At 44.4% G+C, this 21,071-nt stretch overlaps 7 protein-coding genes across 7 annotated transcripts in view; 4 read left to right on the top strand and 3 right to left on the bottom strand.

Annotated features, from left to right (window-relative positions):
* Window positions 1-2,162: 2,162 nt before the first annotated feature.
* Window positions 2,163-5,358, bottom strand: Pmar_PMAR024718 (hypothetical protein; the record flags this gene model as incomplete). The annotated part of the gene is made up of 8 exons (XM_002764513.1): window positions 2,163-2,286; window positions 2,845-2,991; window positions 3,137-3,264; window positions 3,554-3,663; window positions 3,705-3,769; window positions 4,167-4,311; window positions 4,875-5,023; window positions 5,173-5,358. 8 exons carry the CDS (start codon window positions 5,356-5,358, stop codon window positions 2,245-2,247), a joined length of 972 nt encoding a protein of 323 aa, XP_002764559.1. The 3' UTR covers window positions 2,163-2,244.
* A 1,711-nt stretch (window positions 5,359-7,069) lies between these two features.
* On the top strand, window positions 7,070-8,413 carry Pmar_PMAR024717 (hypothetical protein; the record flags this gene model as incomplete). The annotated part of the gene is made up of 4 exons (XM_002764512.1): window positions 7,070-7,120; window positions 7,310-7,387; window positions 7,827-7,946; window positions 8,252-8,413. 4 exons carry the CDS (start codon window positions 7,070-7,072, stop codon window positions 8,411-8,413), a joined length of 411 nt encoding a protein of 136 aa, XP_002764558.1.
* Window positions 8,414-9,605: 1,192 nt separating this feature from the next.
* On the top strand, window positions 9,606-10,204 carry Pmar_PMAR024716 (hypothetical protein; the record flags this gene model as incomplete). Its single annotated transcript, XM_002764511.1, has 2 exons — window positions 9,606-9,824; window positions 9,976-10,204. Coding segments are annotated over 2 exons (448 nt in total), but the record flags the coding sequence as incomplete, so codon positions are not given.
* Window positions 10,205-10,964: 760 nt separating this feature from the next.
* Window positions 10,965-13,993, top strand: Pmar_PMAR024715 (MinD type ATPase, putative; the record flags this gene model as incomplete). The annotated part of the gene is made up of 9 exons (XM_002764510.1): window positions 10,965-11,058; window positions 11,354-11,430; window positions 11,760-11,827; window positions 12,014-12,099; window positions 12,151-12,238; window positions 12,291-12,393; window positions 12,569-12,720; window positions 13,535-13,621; window positions 13,894-13,993. The coding sequence occupies 9 exons, from the start codon at window positions 10,965-10,967 to the stop codon at window positions 13,991-13,993; spliced, it is 855 nt and encodes a 284-aa protein (XP_002764556.1).
* A 97-nt stretch (window positions 13,994-14,090) lies between these two features.
* Pmar_PMAR024714 (hypothetical protein) lies at window positions 14,091-15,096 on the top strand (the record flags this gene model as incomplete). The annotated part of the gene is made up of 4 exons (XM_002764509.1): window positions 14,091-14,147; window positions 14,458-14,559; window positions 14,628-14,759; window positions 15,055-15,096. The coding sequence occupies 4 exons, from the start codon at window positions 14,091-14,093 to the stop codon at window positions 15,094-15,096; spliced, it is 333 nt and encodes a 110-aa protein (XP_002764555.1).
* Window positions 15,097-18,129: 3,033 nt separating this feature from the next.
* Window positions 18,130-19,665, bottom strand: Pmar_PMAR024713 (myo-inositol 1-phosphate synthase, putative; the record flags this gene model as incomplete). Its single annotated transcript, XM_002764508.1, has 1 exon — window positions 18,130-19,665. The coding sequence occupies one exon, from the start codon at window positions 19,663-19,665 to the stop codon at window positions 18,130-18,132; it is 1,536 nt and encodes a 511-aa protein (XP_002764554.1).
* Window positions 19,666-21,045: 1,380 nt separating this feature from the next.
* The window catches only part of Pmar_PMAR024712 (myo-inositol 1-phosphate synthase, putative), a gene marked incomplete at both ends in the record, with an annotated part of 1,419 nt that continues 1,393 nt past the window's right edge, over window positions 21,046-21,071 (bottom strand). Inside the window, one exon of the mRNA XM_002764507.1 lies at window positions 21,046-21,071. Coding sequence (XP_002764553.1) covers window positions 21,046-21,071 — 26 coding nt within the window.

The following is a 21,071-nucleotide window of genomic DNA, read 5'->3' as shown; positions in this document are numbered from 1 at the left end:
AACCAGGAGTCGTTGAAGACATGTATCTTTCGGTGAGAGTATCCCGCTGAATGTCAGTGTTTTGAATCATCCCAATAATTCGACCCTCTCAGCATTCAGCTTGACGGAATAAGATGCTATGCTCCATCTCGAAAGTACCCCTGGTTGGTCTTCTTCCATTGTTCCGTAGGGGCTAACCTCGGAAGCGAAAAAGCCCGCCAGGGGAGTGATCTGGCGGGCTGTTCAAGTTTCTTGCATAAAAGTGCATGATGAGGAGCGTAGGATAAAACAGCGCGGTGTTTGAGAACTCATCACTCTAGAATTGAAATGAGAGTCTCATTATGAGACTCAGGGATGCCAAGAGCTAAGGCTCCAGGAGTTCAGCTCCGGTGAACAAGGCTTCCATAATCCGGCAATTCAATCATCCGATTCGGCTAGCTGTAGAAGTGTTGCTCTTTGAATATCCATAGAAGGCGCGGAAGTAAACAAAAGCTGGATGAGCACGGAAATACTAGAAATTCTAGTCTAGAAGTACCCCGGTACCGATTCGGCATATCATATGCTGAAACTTGTACTAGTAGTATATGCTGGGTATGTTCAATCGCGTCTCGGGTCTCACACAAGCGCTGAGACCAGAGCGCGAGAATTTTTTGTCTAGAAATCGGATGATCCGATTCGGATCCAATCACACTGCATCTCACCATCAACATTGTAGACTCCCGTACACTGTACTTTGTCGATAAAAGGTCTCGAACATGAAATATCCTTCGGAAGAGCTGTGCAGCTAGCATCGGTAAATCTTTCAACGGTCTGCTGAAGCTCGCCGACTCTGAAATCACCAAGGGGACATAGATTCACGGCGGATGAAACTACGACCGGCACATCGCTGACAGCGTACAGAGTTTGTCGCGGGCTACGGAATGCGTCATAATCAAAGAGATGATCCTGCACTCACGGTATGGTGATCGAATAATCCCGGAGTATCGCCAACGTAATGAGCGAAAGCGCAACCTCTGGATATTTATTAACCTGAGACGCGCATCTGTAATGCATTGGGGGTACTCCTTGAGCTACTATTAATATCAGCACTCATTCAAGCATAAGACTTCTACCTACCACTTCTTTTATCCCGTTCAGACTGAGTTTACCAATAATCGACATACCAATGCCAGTGCCTCCCACAAGGAGTGCTCCGACGAACGTCAACAGCAGAAGCCCGAAAAAGGTCCCACCAACAATGTACTTCCATAGTTTACGCTTCCTGAAATAGTCCACAAGTGAGGGAAAGAGTAGCATTGCAGGCTCGCTATTCAACTATCATCACAACCGTCTTGACTGAGGTTTTTTCGACTATAGACTGTGGCCCTTTAGAAGGAATAACATGACGAGTGAATCCTCCTCATGATATCGAAGTTTACATGACATCTCACCTAATGGTTGAGCTGCAGTGGTAAACGATACCAAGGACAGCTGAAAGCGGTATCATAACTCCAACTATGATAGCTACAATCCAAGATGCTCGTACTGGGTTGATTGGTAAGAATATCGCTACGCCCAAACTATCTGCCAAGTCCATCAACTGAGGGAAGTACCTCATTTGTATGTTACTGGGGTTAAGAGCTGTCTTACCTGTTGGGCATTCACTTGAGTCACTATAGATTTCTGTGCGTTCACGCTGGTGTAAACTGCCGAATAAATCGCGAATGCTGCAAATAGTACGAGGAATACCACGTAGAGGAGTGACCAAAGAGAGCAGGCTATTGAGCCGCGGCTACTCGTTGCTATGAGTTCGATCGACATAGAAAGGGGTTAATATATTCTCTCAGCTAGCAAGACCATAGTGCGTGACTTCCTATTCCTGCCGTTCTTCGGGATCATCGTTGAAACGTAAATCATGTATTCCTCCTATTTAGATGAGCATAATATTTCTACTCTGCTGATATAGCTTATATCGCAAAAGCTGAAAGGAGCATATTGTTCTGCAGATGCTATGAGGGACAGTCAGAGAGCTAGCATGAATTTAAGAACTGAACCAAGGGGATATACCGCTCATTCTGACACGACAATTGTAAAACAGGAAAGCCAGCCCTGTCATTGCTCATACAACTACGCCGTTGTTGTAGTTACTACTACCTAGTTGAGAACACAAGAAGCCACGAGCCATGAGACGAAGTCGAGATGCTGTTGCATCTCTCAGTTGAGTAAACGGGAAAATACAGAACCTCTGTACATCAGAAGAGGCTCGAATGATCTTGACATAAATAATTAAGTTTCCGAAGACTTCCGTAAGGCCGCTGGACACGCCAACTGAGGGAAAACGAGAAGAATATTATTACTCATACTTTCAACGATAAATTTCTATATGCCAACACTATACAATCATTCTCGAGGGAAGCGCAACAGCGAATGATTCATCAGCCTCCAAACCGCGTCCCTCCCAGAAGCTCTAGACCGAGGCTCAAGCACCCCGATGAGCAGATAATTCTACACACATCTTAGGCAGTAGAGTATAGCTCCAAGTTTTGTATTAAACTCGCCACTTTTTATGCCAAAAATTTCTGACCAGCCATAAATCAAACCGAGGTGTTGTGAAATGTCGATTCGTTGGTTTCGGCAGCTTCCAAAAGTTGCTGACAGTTTTGATAGTCATCAGGGATTCGGCGAAATTATTCCTATTTCATCATACTTTCAAGACTGTTCTCTTAGTGAATGATGTTCCAAAACTTCGTGAACAGCTTGCGTAACTTGCGATACGGCTGCATATTTTCAATTGATCGGGTTCTACTTTTCAGGTGGAATTCATTTTAGACCAATATTACCAGGTTGTCTACAATACTAATTAGCTCCAATAGTTTGCCAACCTACTCGTCTCATAATCCACACGATGAGAAGAAGTCCACATACAGCGGCGACGACGACATCAATGAAAGCCACTGTTACCCATACTCCTCTTCCCTTCGGGCTCACAGCATCAATCCATGTTTGCAACAGTGAGCTGCACAGACAGAGCACCTGTTCGAAAAAATCATCCCAGAAGATACTACTGCGCTAGAACACTCAAAGATTCATCGCATGCCATGAGTTGTAGAAAAGGATTCCAAAACAGATGAGGAAGTTATTCTCTCAGGTGCGCGACTATTGATGCGACACAACTCACCTGCGCAGCCTGCGTATGTCCATGAGCGGTGAAACAATTAGAGCATTGATTCGAGCTAGCAGAGAAGTGACGATCGAGACGAGGAGGGAGTGAACAAACCTCATTCGCTGCCGCCACAGCACGAGCATCTGACGCAGTTTGCAAATGTTGAGAGTGAGACTGAAAGCGCTGAGAATTTCGATCAGATAACAGTCGGTGGTCACGACCATTTCTACACGATTTCCCACTATAAACAATGGGACATGCTTCAGCTATCCCAGAGCTACCGTACGAGCGCGATCGTGATATTTTCTGTAACAATATTCGCTATCACAATTCCATATTTCTGCTATCCAAGCTGAAATGATCAGGCGGAGAGAAGAACATTGAAACCGCACACTGCCCTCATCCAAAAAACTCGAGTTTTTATCATCCTACTTGCTGCTGGCGAACATGTGATTTTCCCAACCTCAGCGGACCAACAGTCCACCTTCTCAGTCGTAGTGCATTTAAAGGTATCGTAAAAGGCCACTAGCGGGGTTATGAACCTGCAACTTGATAGAGCCTTTGCATTGCAGTGGCAACTGACTTGGCGACATCTTCTTTGAGATTTGGTGATATGAGACCTCCTGTCTCCTCGCTCGCCTTCACGAGCTGAAAGCAGTTCAACGGTGATGTTTACAACAGCTAGGAACCCTATAATGGGAGTGCATTTTCTAGGGCGAATTAACTACAAGTTCTGACACTCCAAAACTGATCATCCTCCTGATCCTCAAGAGCTCAGCCCAGACGAAGTTGAAAGACACAAATGTCTTTCCAGTGACAACGACTTTGATATGAAAAAAATTCAACTAACAACCCAACTAGCTAGCAACGATATTTCCTAGATATCATTATGGATCAGAAAGGAAACACCGGAACGTACTCCTCTCTTGAAGTACGCCAGCGAGCTCAGGAATATTTCCAGAAATTGCGAAGCGCGGAGGCTCCCGAACAACAAAGTTGATATAGAATGAATTCGAATTCCAACCACAGCAACTTCACCCCTCACCTGCTGATCGATCTGCTCATCCACAGCTTTGCTTAGGTGTGACATGCCAAAGCATGCTCCGGCGACGAGGACGCCGGCTACCACCAGGAAGATGAGGAAAAGAAGATACAGCCCCGGGAGGATACATTTGTACGGATTCGTTTCCCTGACAAACAACGCCATTTCCTCAAGTGAGCTAGACTATTGGTCTTATCATTTCATTTCTCTAGTCTAGACTTATTGATATTCTCTTGAAGATAGTTCGAGTTTCGGCTACCCTTGCGTGCCCTATATGGCCGGCAACAGATCCGATTCCTCCAATTGAGATCCCATCAACGACACAAAAAGTACACTAATCTGCTGTACAGAATCATCTCGAGAGACTTGCGCGCCCGCTGAATCGGAGCCTCTGATTGCGTTCAGATCAGTAAAAGCAAAGCTCTATGGATTTTTTAGTTAGTTACTCGAGCGTGTTGAGGAGAATTGTTCTACGTAGAATCTCCTGATGATTTCTAACAGCCTCAGAGGCCTGGATGAAAAACGAAAACAGGAAAAACAAACCATTGAGATATTGAATGTTGTTAAACGTTTTTTTCACTCAAAAATCATCCCCGCAAGGATTCGAACGCGCGACCTCAAACAGAAAGATAATACCCATTCAAGATATGTCTGAATGCGAAACAGATCAACGGCTGCGACGGATCAAAAACACTAAACTGAATAACTCACCTGATAGTAGCCGACAGATGCTGTACACCTCCGATGAAACCAGCAGCGCAAGCGACGGCCGCCATGCAAATAACGACGATTTTCGTCACCCCCAGGGGGTTCACTGGTATGAAAAGATTCACTCCTTGCGAGTGAGCAAGCCGGGTCAACTGACGGAAATGCGTTCAAAAATATCCTAAGCTCTGCTGTGTCAACATACTACTCAAGAGCGACGATTCGAATAATGACCGGAAGAGTACGAAAACTGCTCACTTCAAGGGAATTCAAGTGAGTCGAACTATGAACACTATGAACTCACCTCTTGAGGAGACAGCGCGGCATAGAGGGAATCGTCGATGAGAGTCCAAGTCAGGTAACAGCTCCACAGACAAGCAGCGACGACGACAAGTATAACAAGAATGTAGATGATCGAAGTGAAGAAGCGAAGATACTTCCGAGAGGAGTCTTCCGTCTTCGTAGTGTGAGGGTAAGGAGAACGAAGCATTAACAAGCAAGAGTGCCTATTCCGGACATCATCCGTTTCACGCAATCACTAAAATATACTAATGATAATAAAGTAGTGAAGATCCTCATACAGACGACCCAGGTTCGAACCCCGCTGATGCTTTCTATACACTAAACTCAAAAGTGTAGAATTGTGGTATTCGAATGCAAATGAGTGTCCCCGTTCCTCACGAGCAGATATATTCGTAACCCTTCAACATGCATGGGATCAAAGCTATCCTATCTCTCCGACTCAATTGCCGACTCGGCCGTTTTCGTGACTAATACTTCCGTGAATACAGCATCACCATCATCCTTCTTGTGAGTTTCCGATCGGAACGATCAACGAAAATTTTTCGGGGAACGGAAAAACCCACCCACGTTTCGGTCAATCACTCTCCTCCTCAGTTTCGTCTCTCTGAAGACCACCGAAAAACAATCGGGGAGGACCACGGCTTCGTTGTGACTATCATGTGCTCCTTATGAACACGGAACGTGAACACATACCGATGCTAATTGTAGCAGGTTGCTACTATTAACAATGGGAGACTCTCCCGGGGAGAAGCCGACTAGCACAGAGTGTGCTTGCGTGCACAAAGCTGATATCGATTTCCTGCACACAAAGGGCCGGTTTCATAAGAGTAAATTGCGCCCTAAAGTTGGGTAACGCCTTAAGCAATTAGGACATCCTATTTCACTACTTAAGTAAGCACGTTAAAGCGCCTTAAGTTTAGGAATACTCAAGGCGCCTTAAGTTTCAGTGCATGTACGTAAGTATTTACGAAAAGCATTTCACAACATGCGTACTCAAGGAGCAACTTAAGTATTCCTTAAATTTAATTAAGGTAGAGCCGAACCTACCTAAACAGATACTTGAGTATCGTGTTTGAATATTGCACCCCACAGGGGTTGAACCAGAGGTGATATGAAAATCCAAGGAAGACAAGTTGAAGAGCAAACGCGAAGCCCGACAAGGCAAGCAGAAACCCGAACTGCTGAGAGCGAGCGACAAACCTCCTTGGATTTTGTCGTTCTCCCTTGGAATTTGTAATTTACCCGCCTATTGGTATCTTCCGTCACGCGCCACAAAATTATTACCTCTGCGTGCCGTCACACTTCTCGAGTAACGTTGATCGATTCTAGGATTGATTTTAACTTGTAAAATGATGCAGTTTCTGATATAACTTTGAGTTTGAAAATCAGTTTAGTGTTGAACATTTCCATATAACCCCTTCAGCTTAGTAGTTGTCCTTTTCTCAGCTTACCGTTTAATAACGTTATAGTCATCCGCAGTAAAAGGGGAAGTAGTAGTAGAATGCAGAACCCACCAATACCGTATTCTCACGATTGCCCGACTTCAAGCGTTGATGTGGAGTACGTCAGTGCTGTGCTGGGTGAGTACCACAAGTGGACCTGTTCTGTATCTTACCAACTCAACCTAAAGATTCCTCTTTTCAGCCAAGGCGGCGCAAAACGCTCAAGTGAAGCTCTCCAGCGGTTACACCGACAACTTGATGGGTGACACGGGCGGCAGCTTCGCTGAAAAAGGGCCTCCCTATGAAGTATCTTTTAATCTGTGAGATGCTCCCCCAACCTCAAAGATTCAGGCTCATGCCACATCTAATGGAACCTTCAGAACTGCATCAACATCATCAAGCTCCACCGCTACTCCACCTGGCCTCACCGCCTCCTATGGTGCCGATACCCCCGGCATGCCTTCTAACTCGTTCGAGGATAGTACCTCTGAATTTCAGCATAGAGCGGTAGTAATAGTAATAGAGGTCAGGAGACCGTTTTTGCATATTCGTTGGAAAAATTTGATAGAAAATTTTATTTTCTTAGTGAAATTTCTCCCAAACTTTGCAGGTGTAAGACGTTCTGGAAAATTTACTAGTTTTCAGTATTTTTTTCTGCATTTTCCCTCGAAATTTTCGCATTTTCCTTTTTTCCAGGTTCAAGAATTAACTTCGCAGATTGTCAACTACTTGGATGCCGCAGGGACCGCCGTAGACGGCGTTAACTCACATATGGTGATACAGTCTTGAGGGAGACAGTAACGTTGTCACTCTTAATGACTGCGGAAAGATTTTTGAAAAATCTGGAAAATCGTAATCGAATGGAAAAAATTCTGCAAACAATATTGAGAAATAAGTTGTATGTAACAGTTTATCGCATTAAAGTTGAATTAAATTTGGTATGATTTATATTCTTCCAGAAATCCGCTCGAATTGGAGTATCATCGTTTTCAAAATTGCTCAGCAGCCTTCTTTCCCAGTAGCCTTGCAATTTGGGGCGTGACATTCTAACTATCGCTGTGCTCCTCGGTGATAACAGACTTGTTTGTCGTGTTGAACGATGATTCTGACGACTCTCCCAACACGAATAACGCGTCTGTAGTGGCAAATGAGCACAGGGAGATTAATCTCCATAGAGGAAATTTTAGATGTAGGGGGACTTCTCTCTTTTCAGATTAACAATAACAACGCGGATTTCGCAGCTCCTGTGGCTGCACCGTCGTATTACTGTGTGTTGGTGTATGTCGATGGTATGCCGTTCAGCTACCAGCTACTTGAACATGACTTGAGGAAGGTCATAGGGTGGCAAGAGGGGAAATTTTTTTTCTAGAGAATTTTTTTTCTAGGGAAAATCTTGCTGTATTTTTTCGCAGCTTGTGCAAGTCGGTTCACTGAAATTACTATTATCTGTTTGCTGTGGATATTCACTGATGACAGACAAAAAAACAAAACTCATATTTTGCGTAGCGAATTTTACGCGTTCATCCTAGTGTATTTTCGGTATTCCGCGGAAGGCTTTGGAAAATTTCAGATTTTCTGTAAATTTTCTAAGTCATTGCAGCTTGTTGGCGTTAATGGATCGCTTGATCGATTTCGCAGGTCTTTGGTATGTATGGTAGAGTAGAAGATGTGGAGATTTGCCCGGAAGGCGAGTCGGCAGTAGTTCGCTACCTGACCTGGGACGATGCGGCTAAGGCTGTTAAAACGTTGCATAACAAAGTCCTAAATGGTGTGCGGGGGAGGCTGTGTGTTGAATGGTGAGTAATCGAAAGGCCGTGGGCTCGAATCCAGGCGGTTCTCTAGTTCTGCCTAACGACGCGTTTGGAATGTCTGCCGTTCCCATCTGTTTATCATTTTGTACAAGTGTATTTGACAACTCTACCATATGGAGTATTTTCTATCGACCCTCCCCTAGGCACGAACTGTTATCACGGAGTCTTGACCGGCTTGTTTCGAATCACTCCTGCTGGTGCTGTGTGGATGACTCATTTATATTGTGCGTTGAGAGTATATTCGGTTAATATAATTCTTCGACATCTTGTTATAAATATTCTCGTTTATCGAATAGAATTTTACGCGAAAAAATGAATATTTTTTTGCAAAAAAATTGATGATATCTCTGTAGGTATTACCCCACCGTTCAGCGTCAAGTCCGTCTGTCCGAAGACTCAGCCCTGAATACTGATTTCGTTGCTGGTGGGGTCGCTCTGGGAACTCAGCCGTCCTCTATACCTTATAATGGGACTAGCATTGGACCTTATGCGAATCTCCAAGGCTTCCATTCGAATGAATTTCGTGGCGCGCGGGAAGTTCCTGAAGGACCGCCGCCGCTTCCGACGGCGCCTGCTGAAGATATTGGACAGAACAAACCGGCAGAAACGCAGCCCATTCGAAAGTGAGTATTCTAGGTGTGTGATAGGGATCAATTGTAGCTGTATCGGTACCATAAGTTTTAGATCAAGACGTTTATTAATTGTAGCTGTATCGGTAGCATAAGTTACAGATCAAGACGTTTATTAATTGTAGCTGTATCGGTAGCATAAATTTTAGATCAAGATGCTCATTAACTGTAGCTTTGTCGGTAGCATAAGTTTTAGATCAAAACGCTCACTAATTGTAACTGTGTTGGTAGCATAAGTTTTAGATGAAGACGCTCATTAACTGTAGCTGTGTTGGTAGCCTAAGTTTTAGATCAAGACGCTCATTAATTGTAGCTGTGTTGGTAGCATAAACTGTAGAGGAAAAATCGAGCCATGTTCTAATTGGGTGGTCTTCGAATTATCCTCATCACCATAAATTTCGAGGATTAAGTTTCGAAAGGAGTTGGAATGAATAATATCGGCTGAATCGTCTTTGATTCTTCCTCATAAACTTCGAAGAGATTCAATAACAGCTCTACCTAGGAGCGTGAATAATTCCACAGACGATACTGGGTTCAGATTTGTAATTTTAGATATACTTGCCGCTTTGAAATCGGCATTAAAAACGATCGGGATTTTCACGTGGCTCGCCGCATTATTGGTACAAAAGGCGTTAATATGAAACGCATTGTGAAAATGTCCGACGCAAAGTTGAGGCTGCGAGGGCGAGGATCGGGCTTCCTTGAAGGGAATATGAAGCAGGAGTCGGACGAACCGTTGCATCTATGCATATCATGCGTGGACCCGGTTGGGTAGGTGGGGATGGTCGTGAATCGGGCCTGTTTTGTATCTTGGGAGCTTCGACCTAAGATACTCTGTCTTTGCGCGAAACATGATTTTAGTATATCGTTTGTCGTAAATGGTGGGGAAAATAATCCCTAGATCGGAACAATTTACCCGCAGGTATCGTACAGCTACTAGGGAAGTGGAAAGGCTGTTGGAAGGCATTTACGAGGAGTATCGGAACTATTGTGAGGACTACGGCTTGGAATACCCCGAGAACTTAACCGTTGTGATGAAAGAGCACCCGTTGCTGGCGAACTCGGGTTCGGGAAGCAACAATACGATCAACGGAAGTGCTGCTAGGGACACGCTTGTGTTACAAAATGGTGTGGATGATGATGGTGATGATGTGGGCTGGCATGGAGGCGAGTTCTTTCCGAGGGGATATTATAGGGCGCGCGAGGACGGGGGAGGAGAGTGGCCGGCGAGCATGCCCAGTGTTGGAGAAATCGAGAAACTGATCGATGAAAGAAATGAAGCGCGACGGATGTGTAATTTTAAAGAGGCTGATAGAATTCGAGATTTGTTGCGGGCGAATGGAATTGGTCTTATGGACGAGCCTGGCGGACGCGGAAAAGGGTCGGAGGTAACTACGTGGAGGTTTTGGAGACAGTAGTGATGGGAGAAAGCTGAGGAATAAATTAACAAGCACGTTTGATGTTAAAGTGAGTTGAAAGATATTCTTAGTCTTGATCGAAAAGAAACAACATTAATCGCTAAATTCGAGTTGAGAATCATTATAGAATCAATACCACTCGTTTGCCGCATCATGTATGGGAGGTGTGACACGAGCTGGTGATGAGACGATGACTGTTGATTGTCTCGATTGGTCTGTAAAGGCCCTGTAATATGTTATTGATGATGGAGGAGCGTGGCCGTTGAGGAAATGCGAGATTGCAAGATGTGCAAGTGGGATAACCTTTCTCGACGGTCATTTGCGCTGGTCTGTTTATGCATCTTATACGTCTCTTCTTATATGCATCTTACGTCTCCTAGACAGTATAGAAATTTTGTGTTTGTATGGTGGGGTGGTTAAGGTGTTGATGTGTTATTCGCGAGGTGGTTGGTTCGATTCTGAGGAGTAGCATTTTTGTCAGTACATTGTTTCTATGGCTAAATTTGGGCAGCTGGTGATGGGCCCTGCAGGGTCTGGTAAATCCACCTACTGCAACACCGTATATGAACACTATGCTGCTATCGGAAGTAATACTGCGGGCTGGTCGATGCAGTTTTACACGGGTTTGATTCGCGCGGGTGACGGTATAGTAATGACGTATTGGGCTGTTGGTCGGATCGCACTTAGAAAATTCGTCTCGGATGGAGGCCGCATTAGACCGGGGGATAAGCGTTAGGGTAATGATGTGTTTCCTGCCCTCGAAGTCTTAGTATTACTCGCAGAGTGTTGGAATTCCCGATAAGAATTGGAGTAGAAAATTGCATTGTTGGTAGTTTCTTTGAGAATATCTTTTATTTTGTGCAACGCTGTAGTGAACCTCAGGAACAGTTCGAGTGATCAACCTAGATCCAGCAGCAGAGTCGTTCGCCTATCCCTGTGCTGTTAACATATGCGATTTGGTAGGATCTGGGGAATTTCGTGCCGCAGTGAAGCTCCTTTAGTGGAATAATACTTCTCTTATAATCGGTGATATGAGAAAATTGATTCTATCATAGCGGCAATCGACTCGAGAACAGGGCTTGAAGATATTTAAGATTTTATTTTTTAATATTTATTTTTTCTGGAAAATCTTCATACTGCGCAGCATATCTTTCTTTCTTCTCGTGACTGATAAGTAGTGAAAGAAAGCAATATTCGTTTACTCGACTTGTTGTTTCCAATTTGAATCAGCTGTACGATTGTGAGTAGAAGATGAACGAATGAGTTGGAAAGTCGGTGCTGCTGACAGGTCTCGCTGGATGATGTAGTGGAGGAATGCGAGCTTGGCCCGAATGGAGGGCTGGTGATGGCGATGGAGTAATGAAGGGGGGGAGGGGCGGGAGGGGTTAATCTTGCAATCTTGCATTTCCTCAACGGCGTCAAACTCGTGTGTGGTATAAACTACCGTCACTGACGTGTATAATTCTTTTGTTATCACATAAAAGTGCGAAATTGGTCTCGCGATAGTCTGAGGGAAATTTGAGCGGAGCGCTGTGTTTGTAGATACGTTTTAGAAGAAGGCTTGGACTGGTTGGAAGAGCAGATCAGCCAGTTCAATGATGATGAGTATTTCATGCTAGATTGCCCAGGTGGAATACGTGATGGTGTGAAAAGCGCTCGCCCAGCTGATCGATATTCAGGTCAAATTGAACTCTACTCGCATATACCTGTTATGAAAGATCTAGTGGATTTCCTCACGAACCGACTCGATATGAGGCTTTGTGGGATGTAGGGGAAATATTTGCTTCGCTCCGCTAGGAAGATTCATTTCTTGCCCAAGATACTGTCTCGATGTAATGTTCATCTCGGATACGCCTAAATTCATCTCTGGCGCGCTGTCGGCGCTCTCGGTGATGATCAATATCGACTTACCACACGTTAATGTAATATGATGGGAAGTGCGTTAAAACGTTCGTGATTTATTCACATTTGATCGATTTAATCGCTCGTCGTTTTGACGTGGTGAACGAGAATTAAATAGTCGATTGATAGTTGAAAATAAGAAATAATAATCGTATAGAAAATATTTTCGTGTCACGAAGTAAAGATTCAAATCAGGTCCTCACGAAATGCGATCTCGTGGCGTCTTCGGAGGATCGGTTGGAGGAGTTTCTCGAGTGTGACACGACGGACTTGTGTTTGAAGATTCAGGAGGGCATCAGTGAGAAGATGAAGAACCTGACCATTAAAATGGCTGAACTTTTACAAGAGTAAGGAGGCATAAGAGTTTTACCCGTGGAATGTGAAATGTGTTTTTTTCGCTAGTGTTTTTCACATCACGGGTGAAAGTCCATACTTATTACTATTTTAATAATTTCCTATTTATGTGATATTTAATGGAGTTTCATTCGAAAACTCGGTGAAAAATGCAGTATTCGCGGTGATATGCAGTAGTCGTAAAACATGTTTTTCACATCACAGGTGAGAACTCCATTATGCAGTTAGCCTTATTATTAGTAATAGTATACAACATATTATTATTATTATCTTTCGCTATCCAGTATAGATTCGAATATGAATTTGTTTGGCATTGATTAGATATTTATAGTAAGTGGAGTTTCACATGTTTTTCGCGAAGTGAAATGTGGAGTATGCTCCTCACTGGTGTCTCCTTATCATGGGTGAAACTGTAGTATATCTGGAATCATTATATTGGAGTTTCACCCTAGTGATATGAAAAACACTAGTGAGAAATATATTTTACGACTACTGCATAGCGAGATTATCGGAGTATTATGCCGCTTCACGTTAAACGGGTGAAACGCCATTAGTATTTTGTTGGATCATCCAACCAGTGTGGGAAAATATGCACATGGTGGACCACATATGTTGGTGACAAGATGGAATTTCTGAGGAAATTTTGCAAAATTTTTGTTGGTTTCTGTACATTTCCACCCTAGTTTGCATATGGACTCCTATAATGAGTGAGGAAACTCCTAGGGTAAGCTGAGGAAAGCGAACATATATTAAAACACTGCATCCAACACTGGAGTCTGCGTGTGTCATAGTAAGACTGTGTTGTAGATATTCGTTGGTAAGCTTCACACAAGTTGACCGAGAAGATGAGGACAGTATTGAGAGGTTACTTGAAATGGTTAATCTTGCTATTCAGTAGGCGGAGGCGAAGGGATGTGGTGCAGTGTGTTGGTTGGAAATGTGTGGAATCGATTATCTGCGCACAAAGCTGCACGCGGGTTCAAATCCTTGCTCGTGGATTTTTGTATTTTAACCCGTTAAGTTCCGATGAAAGATGTACATGGGAAATACGGATATAATTTTATGGAAAAAAATTGGGGGCGATTTTAATGGTATTGAAAGCAGTGTGGGGAAATATACACATCGTCAACTGCATATGTTGGTGACCCCACACACACTGTGAATAGATACGGGGAAAATCTGGAGCCTGAGGATAAGGACTACCTGCCTGAGGATGCAATGGACGGCTCGGATGAAGTTGACTTGAACGATTTCAACCAACTTTGATAGCACTGCTCACTGAAACGTTTCTATTGATAGAGAAATGTCTTGTGCCTGCTCGGATGGGTAGGGGAATTTCGCGGCGAGTGACGTTTTAGCATCGATGGCCTCATCAGCTGGGCAGGGGAGCTGGGAGCGTTGCAAGAGTGGAGCCCGGGAGGTGAGTCGTGATAGTCATCAACTTTTATGGTAATTTATGATGAAAGAGGGCAATTTTTTGGCGTTTCACGATCGGGTCTTGAAATTTGAGGATGGGATTTGGTTCTTGCATGCATGCAAGCCGGTTTTTTAATATTGCCTCAATTTCTCAATGTATGGTTGAAAGTTCGCTGGTAGAAATCTTGGAATAGTTCATCGTTTTTCGAATTTCAAAGGGATTGCCAAGCAGAGCAAAATCTGTATAGAAGCTGTTATAAACAAAATATATATCGCGCGATTTTCAATTTTCCGTTTTTCTTGTTGTTTTTCAGTTGGAGCGGTCAATTGAGGGTGGCATTGCGGAGTTGAGTAAGATGTCGGGGAGCGGAGAAAAAAGGGGTTCTACTGGAATGGCATTGGACGATCAAGTGGAAGTAAGATGTGGGCTCGATTTGGGCCTACTTTGTATCTTTATTGGGCGACCTAATGATACTTTTTGTAGATCGTCACGACGTTGATGGGTTCTACGGAAAGACAGTTGCGGCAATTGCAAGAGGTCGTTGATGAGATGGGCGAAGCAGCGAAGGAGAAGTCGAGATATGCGTTAGTTCAACGCCACAGGGGAATTCTAACGGTGAGGAAATGAAGGATTATTAGTGTTTGAAATTTTTTGGGGAGAAGTGTTATTTTCCCCTCATCTTGATGCAATTTGAGAGTGGATATGATGAATGAATTTTAATAGTAATTCACACTGTGAATTACTATTAAAATTCATATAATGTGAATTCCCATGAATTTGTGTGCCATGTGAATTCGCAATTCCCTAGGAATTTCACAGGGAAATTCTAACGGTCTAATCCTAATTGTAATTCATAGAGAAATTCTAACAGTGAGTGATTGAGTGAATATTCATGTTTCCAATTTCTGAGAGCAGCGATGATGAGAAGGAGGTTGTTGTTGCTTTTGAGTAGGATTTGCGAGAACACTATCGAACTGTGTCGAAAGCACTGCGGCATGAGATGAGGAAGACGACGTTGCTGTCCTCAACAGAGGAGGGGAGAATAGGCAAAAGTGAAGTTCATGATGATGACGAATGTGAGGGTAAATGTGGCAAGTGCTGGGAATCGCCATTTTTCAGCGAATCTGCTCCGAGAAAGGGGCGGCCTTGAGGCGTCTATTCGGGCGATGGATGAGATGTTAACGAATGCTTCGGACACGAGGGAAAAGTTAGAACAGCAAAACAGCGTTTTCGTGAAGATGAAGGGCAAACTCGGCGAAATAGGTGAGAATTGGTAACAGTAGTTCAGTGTTGACTACAGTTCTAGTAGTTGCTTCGACAGAATTACCATTAAATTATAAGCATTGTTAAGGATGCCTTCAATGGAATGTACTGTTGTAAATAACTCAAGTGCATTTATTGCTGAGTTCTGTCCAATGAACTATTGGAGTTTCACCCGTTTCACGTGAAGTGGCGTAAAACTCGGTGAAAAACGTGATATTCGCGCTATGCAGTAGTCGTGAAATATACTTATCACTAGTGTTTTTCATATCACGGGTGAAACTCCATCGATGAATCGATAGTTCGTTTAATTCGCTGAGTTATCGAAGCGCTGTATATACTATAATATATCTTAAAAACATCAGAGTTTGTGCCAAGTTGATATGCAAATAAGGAGGATGTACATGTTGTATTCCGGGATTGATGATAGTGAACAACTTGTCGCTATCATTGTCTCGGAAGGTTACTATTATCACGTCACATGTTCATACCAATGCTCACATTGTTTATCTGATATAGCCCCCAAATCGATTCTCATTGATCTCCCAAAAATTCACATTTTTTCCCATTTGCATATCAAATTGACACACACTGTATGCGAGTTGCTTTCCAGTAGTGACATTGGCTCGGACTTAAGTGGTCGGAGACCAAGTGGTGTATAGTCAGTTTATCGAATAAAATGATGATTGGGTTCAAACTAACGCAACAACTCTGTATTATTCCTCACCCAATTGGAACACTCCACCAACCGCACTTCTAGCTTTATAACAAACGAGCACGCCTCTTTAATCGATGGATATGTTCACATCTGCGCCCTGAGTTCTGTGAATGATGGGAATTCTCCTGCAGAAAGGGGGAAAATTAGCAGCCCTCATGCTATGTACATCTAGACCAGTTCAATCTAGCTCTAACTCGCCATACTTGATCATCCTGGAAGAGAACAAGGCTATTGACGCTGAAGGGATTCGTCTGCGAGTAGAAGTCTGCGAATACCGCCCATGAGTTCTCCATTTTGCTATGTTGTCATACACGTTTTCGTGTCTATACAGTTGACGATGTGTCGAACGAAATTCTCAGATCGGTTGATATCATAATCTGTAGAGTCGAGCGTACTTAGGTTCGGCGATCCCGGGAGTTGACGGTCTTATTAGGAAGATACGAGCGCGGAAGCGAAAAGAACAAATCATATTAGGTGAGTTCGCAATGAGACGGTATGATGGGCAATATGTTACTCTTCTGTCACTGTTCCAGAAACTTCAAGTTATCATTATGTCAGGTTTAACATTGGGAGTTTGTGGTTGTTTCACTATATGGTATAGATTTATGTGATATACTTTGAAAGTCTTGCGTTGTTGTAGTCGAGACGGGAAGGGTAAGAATACAATGAGGCGTCGTCGAGTCGTGTGATAACGTCAACCTTGCTGTGATGGGTTCTCTTACTGCTGAGTCTGAGTCAAAAACGTACGAAGGTCGACGAACTGGAAGGAAGTGGCGTAATTCGATGGCTTTTTCAACGAGCTGTCTTTTCGATACCAGAAAATAATTCGCCCTACGAAGCCTGCTTGACAGAAATTCTTATTCGATAGCTACGAGCATTCTCGCTCGCTACCCCCGCTAGAACCCAACTTCTGGTCCACAAGTCATAAATAGGGCGATCAAAAAAGGGTCCGTCCCTCGAAGTTTCTCAGCATATGTGTATGTCAGACAAACTCTGGTACCTGGTACCATTTTGAAGGTATCGGCGAGCTCTCTCCAGTGGTAATTGAATCAGTTCCAGATTTTCCATACTCGATAAGTCACGACGATATGAAGAAAGCCGTGTATAGGGAAAAGCGCTGGCAGATTCCATTACGAGAGTATTTCCGAGGTCTATCCATGGTCCAGCTCAGCGATATGCAACGATATTCCATCATTTGGCTTTGGAATGGTAAACCTGGTTGGGGCGCCTATGCCATCGTGCGTCCAACTCAGCGATATGCACCGATATTTCATCATTTGGCTTGGGAATGGTAAACCTGGTTGGGGCGCCTATGCCATCGTGCGTCCAACTCAGCGATATGCACCGATATTTCATCATTTGGCTTGGGAATGGTAAACCTGGTTGGGGCGCCTATGCCATCTCCACGAACACTGCAGAAAGGTAAACCATCGTCAGACGACGCAGATACTGCAAAAATGGATTCTGCCAGTACTTCCCTCTGTATACCTTTTTTTCGTTTCATTATGACCCCGCGAGTGTTGAGGTTATTAACGTGGTTCAATCGTCATTGGAAAGAGCTATCCGAGTGCTTCAAAATGGTAACTGAACCTGTCTGATATCCACATGCGTTAAGTTACAGGGGCTGGGTCCCTTTTCCTCGATCACCCTGTAGCAACAATTCATTCCGCACATTGAACGAGGGCTTTGTCGAGTATCACAAAATTGGCTATCAACGTAGACTCCAAAGAGGCAGACTCCGAGATGAGTGCAGACACGATGACACAATTTGCCATTGAGCGACGAGCTCGTTGTATATAATTTTGGTTGCTTCCTTGCGATACACACTACTTGGTCAGTGAGGAAGTGCGTTCAACTAGTTACCGAGGAAGTTAATTGTTGAACCAAATTTTAGTTGCTAAAAACCCAACAGCTACGAAAGACTAGACCAACCCGTTATTTTTGATAATAATGACGATAATTATGATGAAAAATAATTCAGGGCATCATTACCAGACGCATGAACAACTACTTGAACTCTAGCAGCATGTTGTTGTCAGGAGGAAGGCCAACGCACGCCTTCAATACATTCTCTAGCATTGCACGCTGTTTGGCCAGCGAATTAATGCAGGGTGTTCCATCAGGAACCAATGGAGCCTTGGTCAAGTAGCTTAGAATCACACCGAAAGGATGCATACCACGCAGCTCCTCTCCGTCCTTGGCAAGCTTGATACGAGTGATCAACTCGGCCAAGAGGACCAAGTCGATGATCAGTGGAGCTGCGAGAAGAGAATCTTCACAGGTATTGTGCATAACGATTGTGTTGAGGCCATTCATAAAAATTTGTGAAGTGTACTCGTCCATAGCACGCTTAGAGTCGCCCACCGCCGGCACGTACTTGATAACGACACAGTGGTCCGGATGCTCAGCTTTCTTATACAATAGGGCATTGCTGTTCACCATGTCATTCACAACGTCTGACTTGGAAATCTCCTTCGAGCGGAAGCACTGAGGAGCCGATAGGTTTTTCCCATCGTTATTTCCGAGATGATTATAGCTAACAATAGACGTGGGCTTCAATCCCGCGCCGATCAAGAAGTCGACCAAGACAGACTTCATCTTGGTCTGGCCGGACTTGAAATCATCACCAGCAATGACCGCACCAGGGATGTTCTCAGCCATCTCCTTGAGACCAGGGACATAGGTATTCTGCGGGGAACCATTTACGAAGGGAACGCCCTCTTCCAGGCAAGCCATGCAATACAAAGTGCTGGGAGCGATTTCAGCCTCGTTTCGAGATACTGCGTCAATGAGCTCAGCCTTGGTCGTGTTAACCCCTGGTATTATGTCAGCGTAACGCTCAGTGTTAGCCGTCCATAGAACAACAATCTTATCGCAGCCATTGGCCGCTTTGAAGTCGCGAATATCTTTCTTGACGCATTCAATCTGATCGCGTTTTGTCATCGTTTTTGGCATAATGTTGTCAGCACGATCCTCTTGGTTAGCCGCGATAAAAGCTGGATCGTAAATGCCAGGAAGCGGAACTATATTCTCCATCATAGGCCTGAGTTTGTTTTGTAGATCACTCGGCAACACCTTGGCTCGTTTCATTGCAGCGTACATGTTGAAACCACTGATATCCCAGCCCCCGAGCACAACGTCATTGGGATCGACCATAGGCACCAACTTGTTCATAGGGGTGTACACTTCCTTACCGTTAATGTTGCCGAGACGAACCACAGAGGCTTGAGTGACCGAACCGTAGTAGTTGGGATGTTGAAGACCGTCTTTGGTCTCCCATGTGATACCATGCTTGTTGGCAAGGATACCAGCGGTGACGGTAGTGCCGTTGTTGCCACCCCAACCGACCAGCATGACGCCGAGCTTGGGTACTCGCCTGTCGGTCTTGAAGTTGTACTTGACCGTCCTGGGAGTGACCACCCATTGGCCGTCACGAGCCTGGGAGATGTCCGTGGTGTGGTAATCGTAGGAAGCCTCGATGTGGGTGTCTGTGTAGACTACGTTGGGGGAGTCGACGGTGAAGGAAGGGCAATGGATTGCCATTGTCGAGTTTCCAGATGTGAGAACTCTGAGAAGAATATACGCCTTGTATGAGACTGAGGTCGACTTCACGACGTGGGGTTGAGAAAAACGCAAGATTAGATCTGATCGTTGTTCGAATGATGTATTTCATACTACTGATACACCGATGCAGATAGGGCGTGACGTGATACGACTATGATGCACATCGTGGAAGACTTTGTGCTCGAGACGAGAAGATTCCAGCATAGAGTCTATGGAATTGAGACACCATCCTCGCGTTTTAAGTCCACTGACACCAAGTACCTTCATCTCGTCTTGCTGACACCGCTGAAATAAGTGAGGACAAGATTGGGCGAGCGAGATCTGCAAGATTTCCATTTTGGGTGATACAGGTTTCGCCAACCCGGATTTCGCCAAAATGACACCTAACGGGTTTCAAGACTCTTGGACATGTTTGTTAGGCAATTTAAGGGAAGGGACAGATTCGAACAATTTGGCGAAATACCAGGCATAGCGTCAAATTTCGCCACATAGTTGTTGCGACATACGGGTTTTACCAAAGTTGGTCAAGTCTGGAATACGCAGGGTTTTGCCAAGTTCCTTGTTGGCGTAAGACGGTGCTGAACCCTGTTTCGCCAATCCTTACACCGTACAGGTTTCGCCAATTCCAGGTCGTTAAAGCATGTCAGACGAAGAAAGGTCCTCGATCGGCTGTGATGATGACACACCAACTTTTTTGTAAGCACTATGGTGGAGTGGTTAGAGGTCCGCGCGCTAGATCGGAAGGTCGGGCGTTCTATACTCGGAGCCTTCGAGTCGGAGAGTATTTAATCACTCGAATCCATCAAAAACATTCTAGAATACTCTGACTCGGCCGCCTTGGACGATACCGAACCGATGTCATCGATCAATAGGACCAGCGCAAATCAATAGTATGGTAGATTTAGAAGCAGTATTCATTATGAGCGGGCTTCAAGACCTCGTGACTAACCCGATGGGCGGTGTCACAGTCTATAGGTTCTGTAGCACTGATTATTACGCTGACCTATTGGCTAACCTTGGGGGTAATATGATAGATTTGATAGCAGCAATGCTTTATCACGGAACGCTGTCGCGAGGTAAGGGACTGATATGGAAGTTTCTGTGCTTTCTGTAAACTGCTTGCCTAGTCAGATACAACAGTGACAAGATGACAGCAACGACGAGTTTCTTTGATCGTTTCCGAATGGATTGTTTGTTGTGTTGCGTAGTGAGGGAAGTCATGAAGTTCACGACGTGAAAGGAGATAGAGAGTCCGGTAACTTCGCGAGCCGTATTCTCGAACAGTCGTGACATGAGCTCATGCTAGTGCTCGAGCCTTTAACCCGCATTATAATGAGAAAAACTCTCATGATATACGCACTAGTAGACAAACCTCCGCAGAACAC

The sequence above is a fragment of the Perkinsus marinus genome (genome assembly GCF_000006405.1).
Source record: "Perkinsus marinus ATCC 50983 genomic scaffold scf_1104296977064, whole genome shotgun sequence".
NCBI classification, from domain to species: Eukaryota; Perkinsozoa; order Perkinsida; family Perkinsidae; genus Perkinsus; species Perkinsus marinus.
This window is presented reverse-complemented; position numbering and strand designations above follow the sequence as displayed.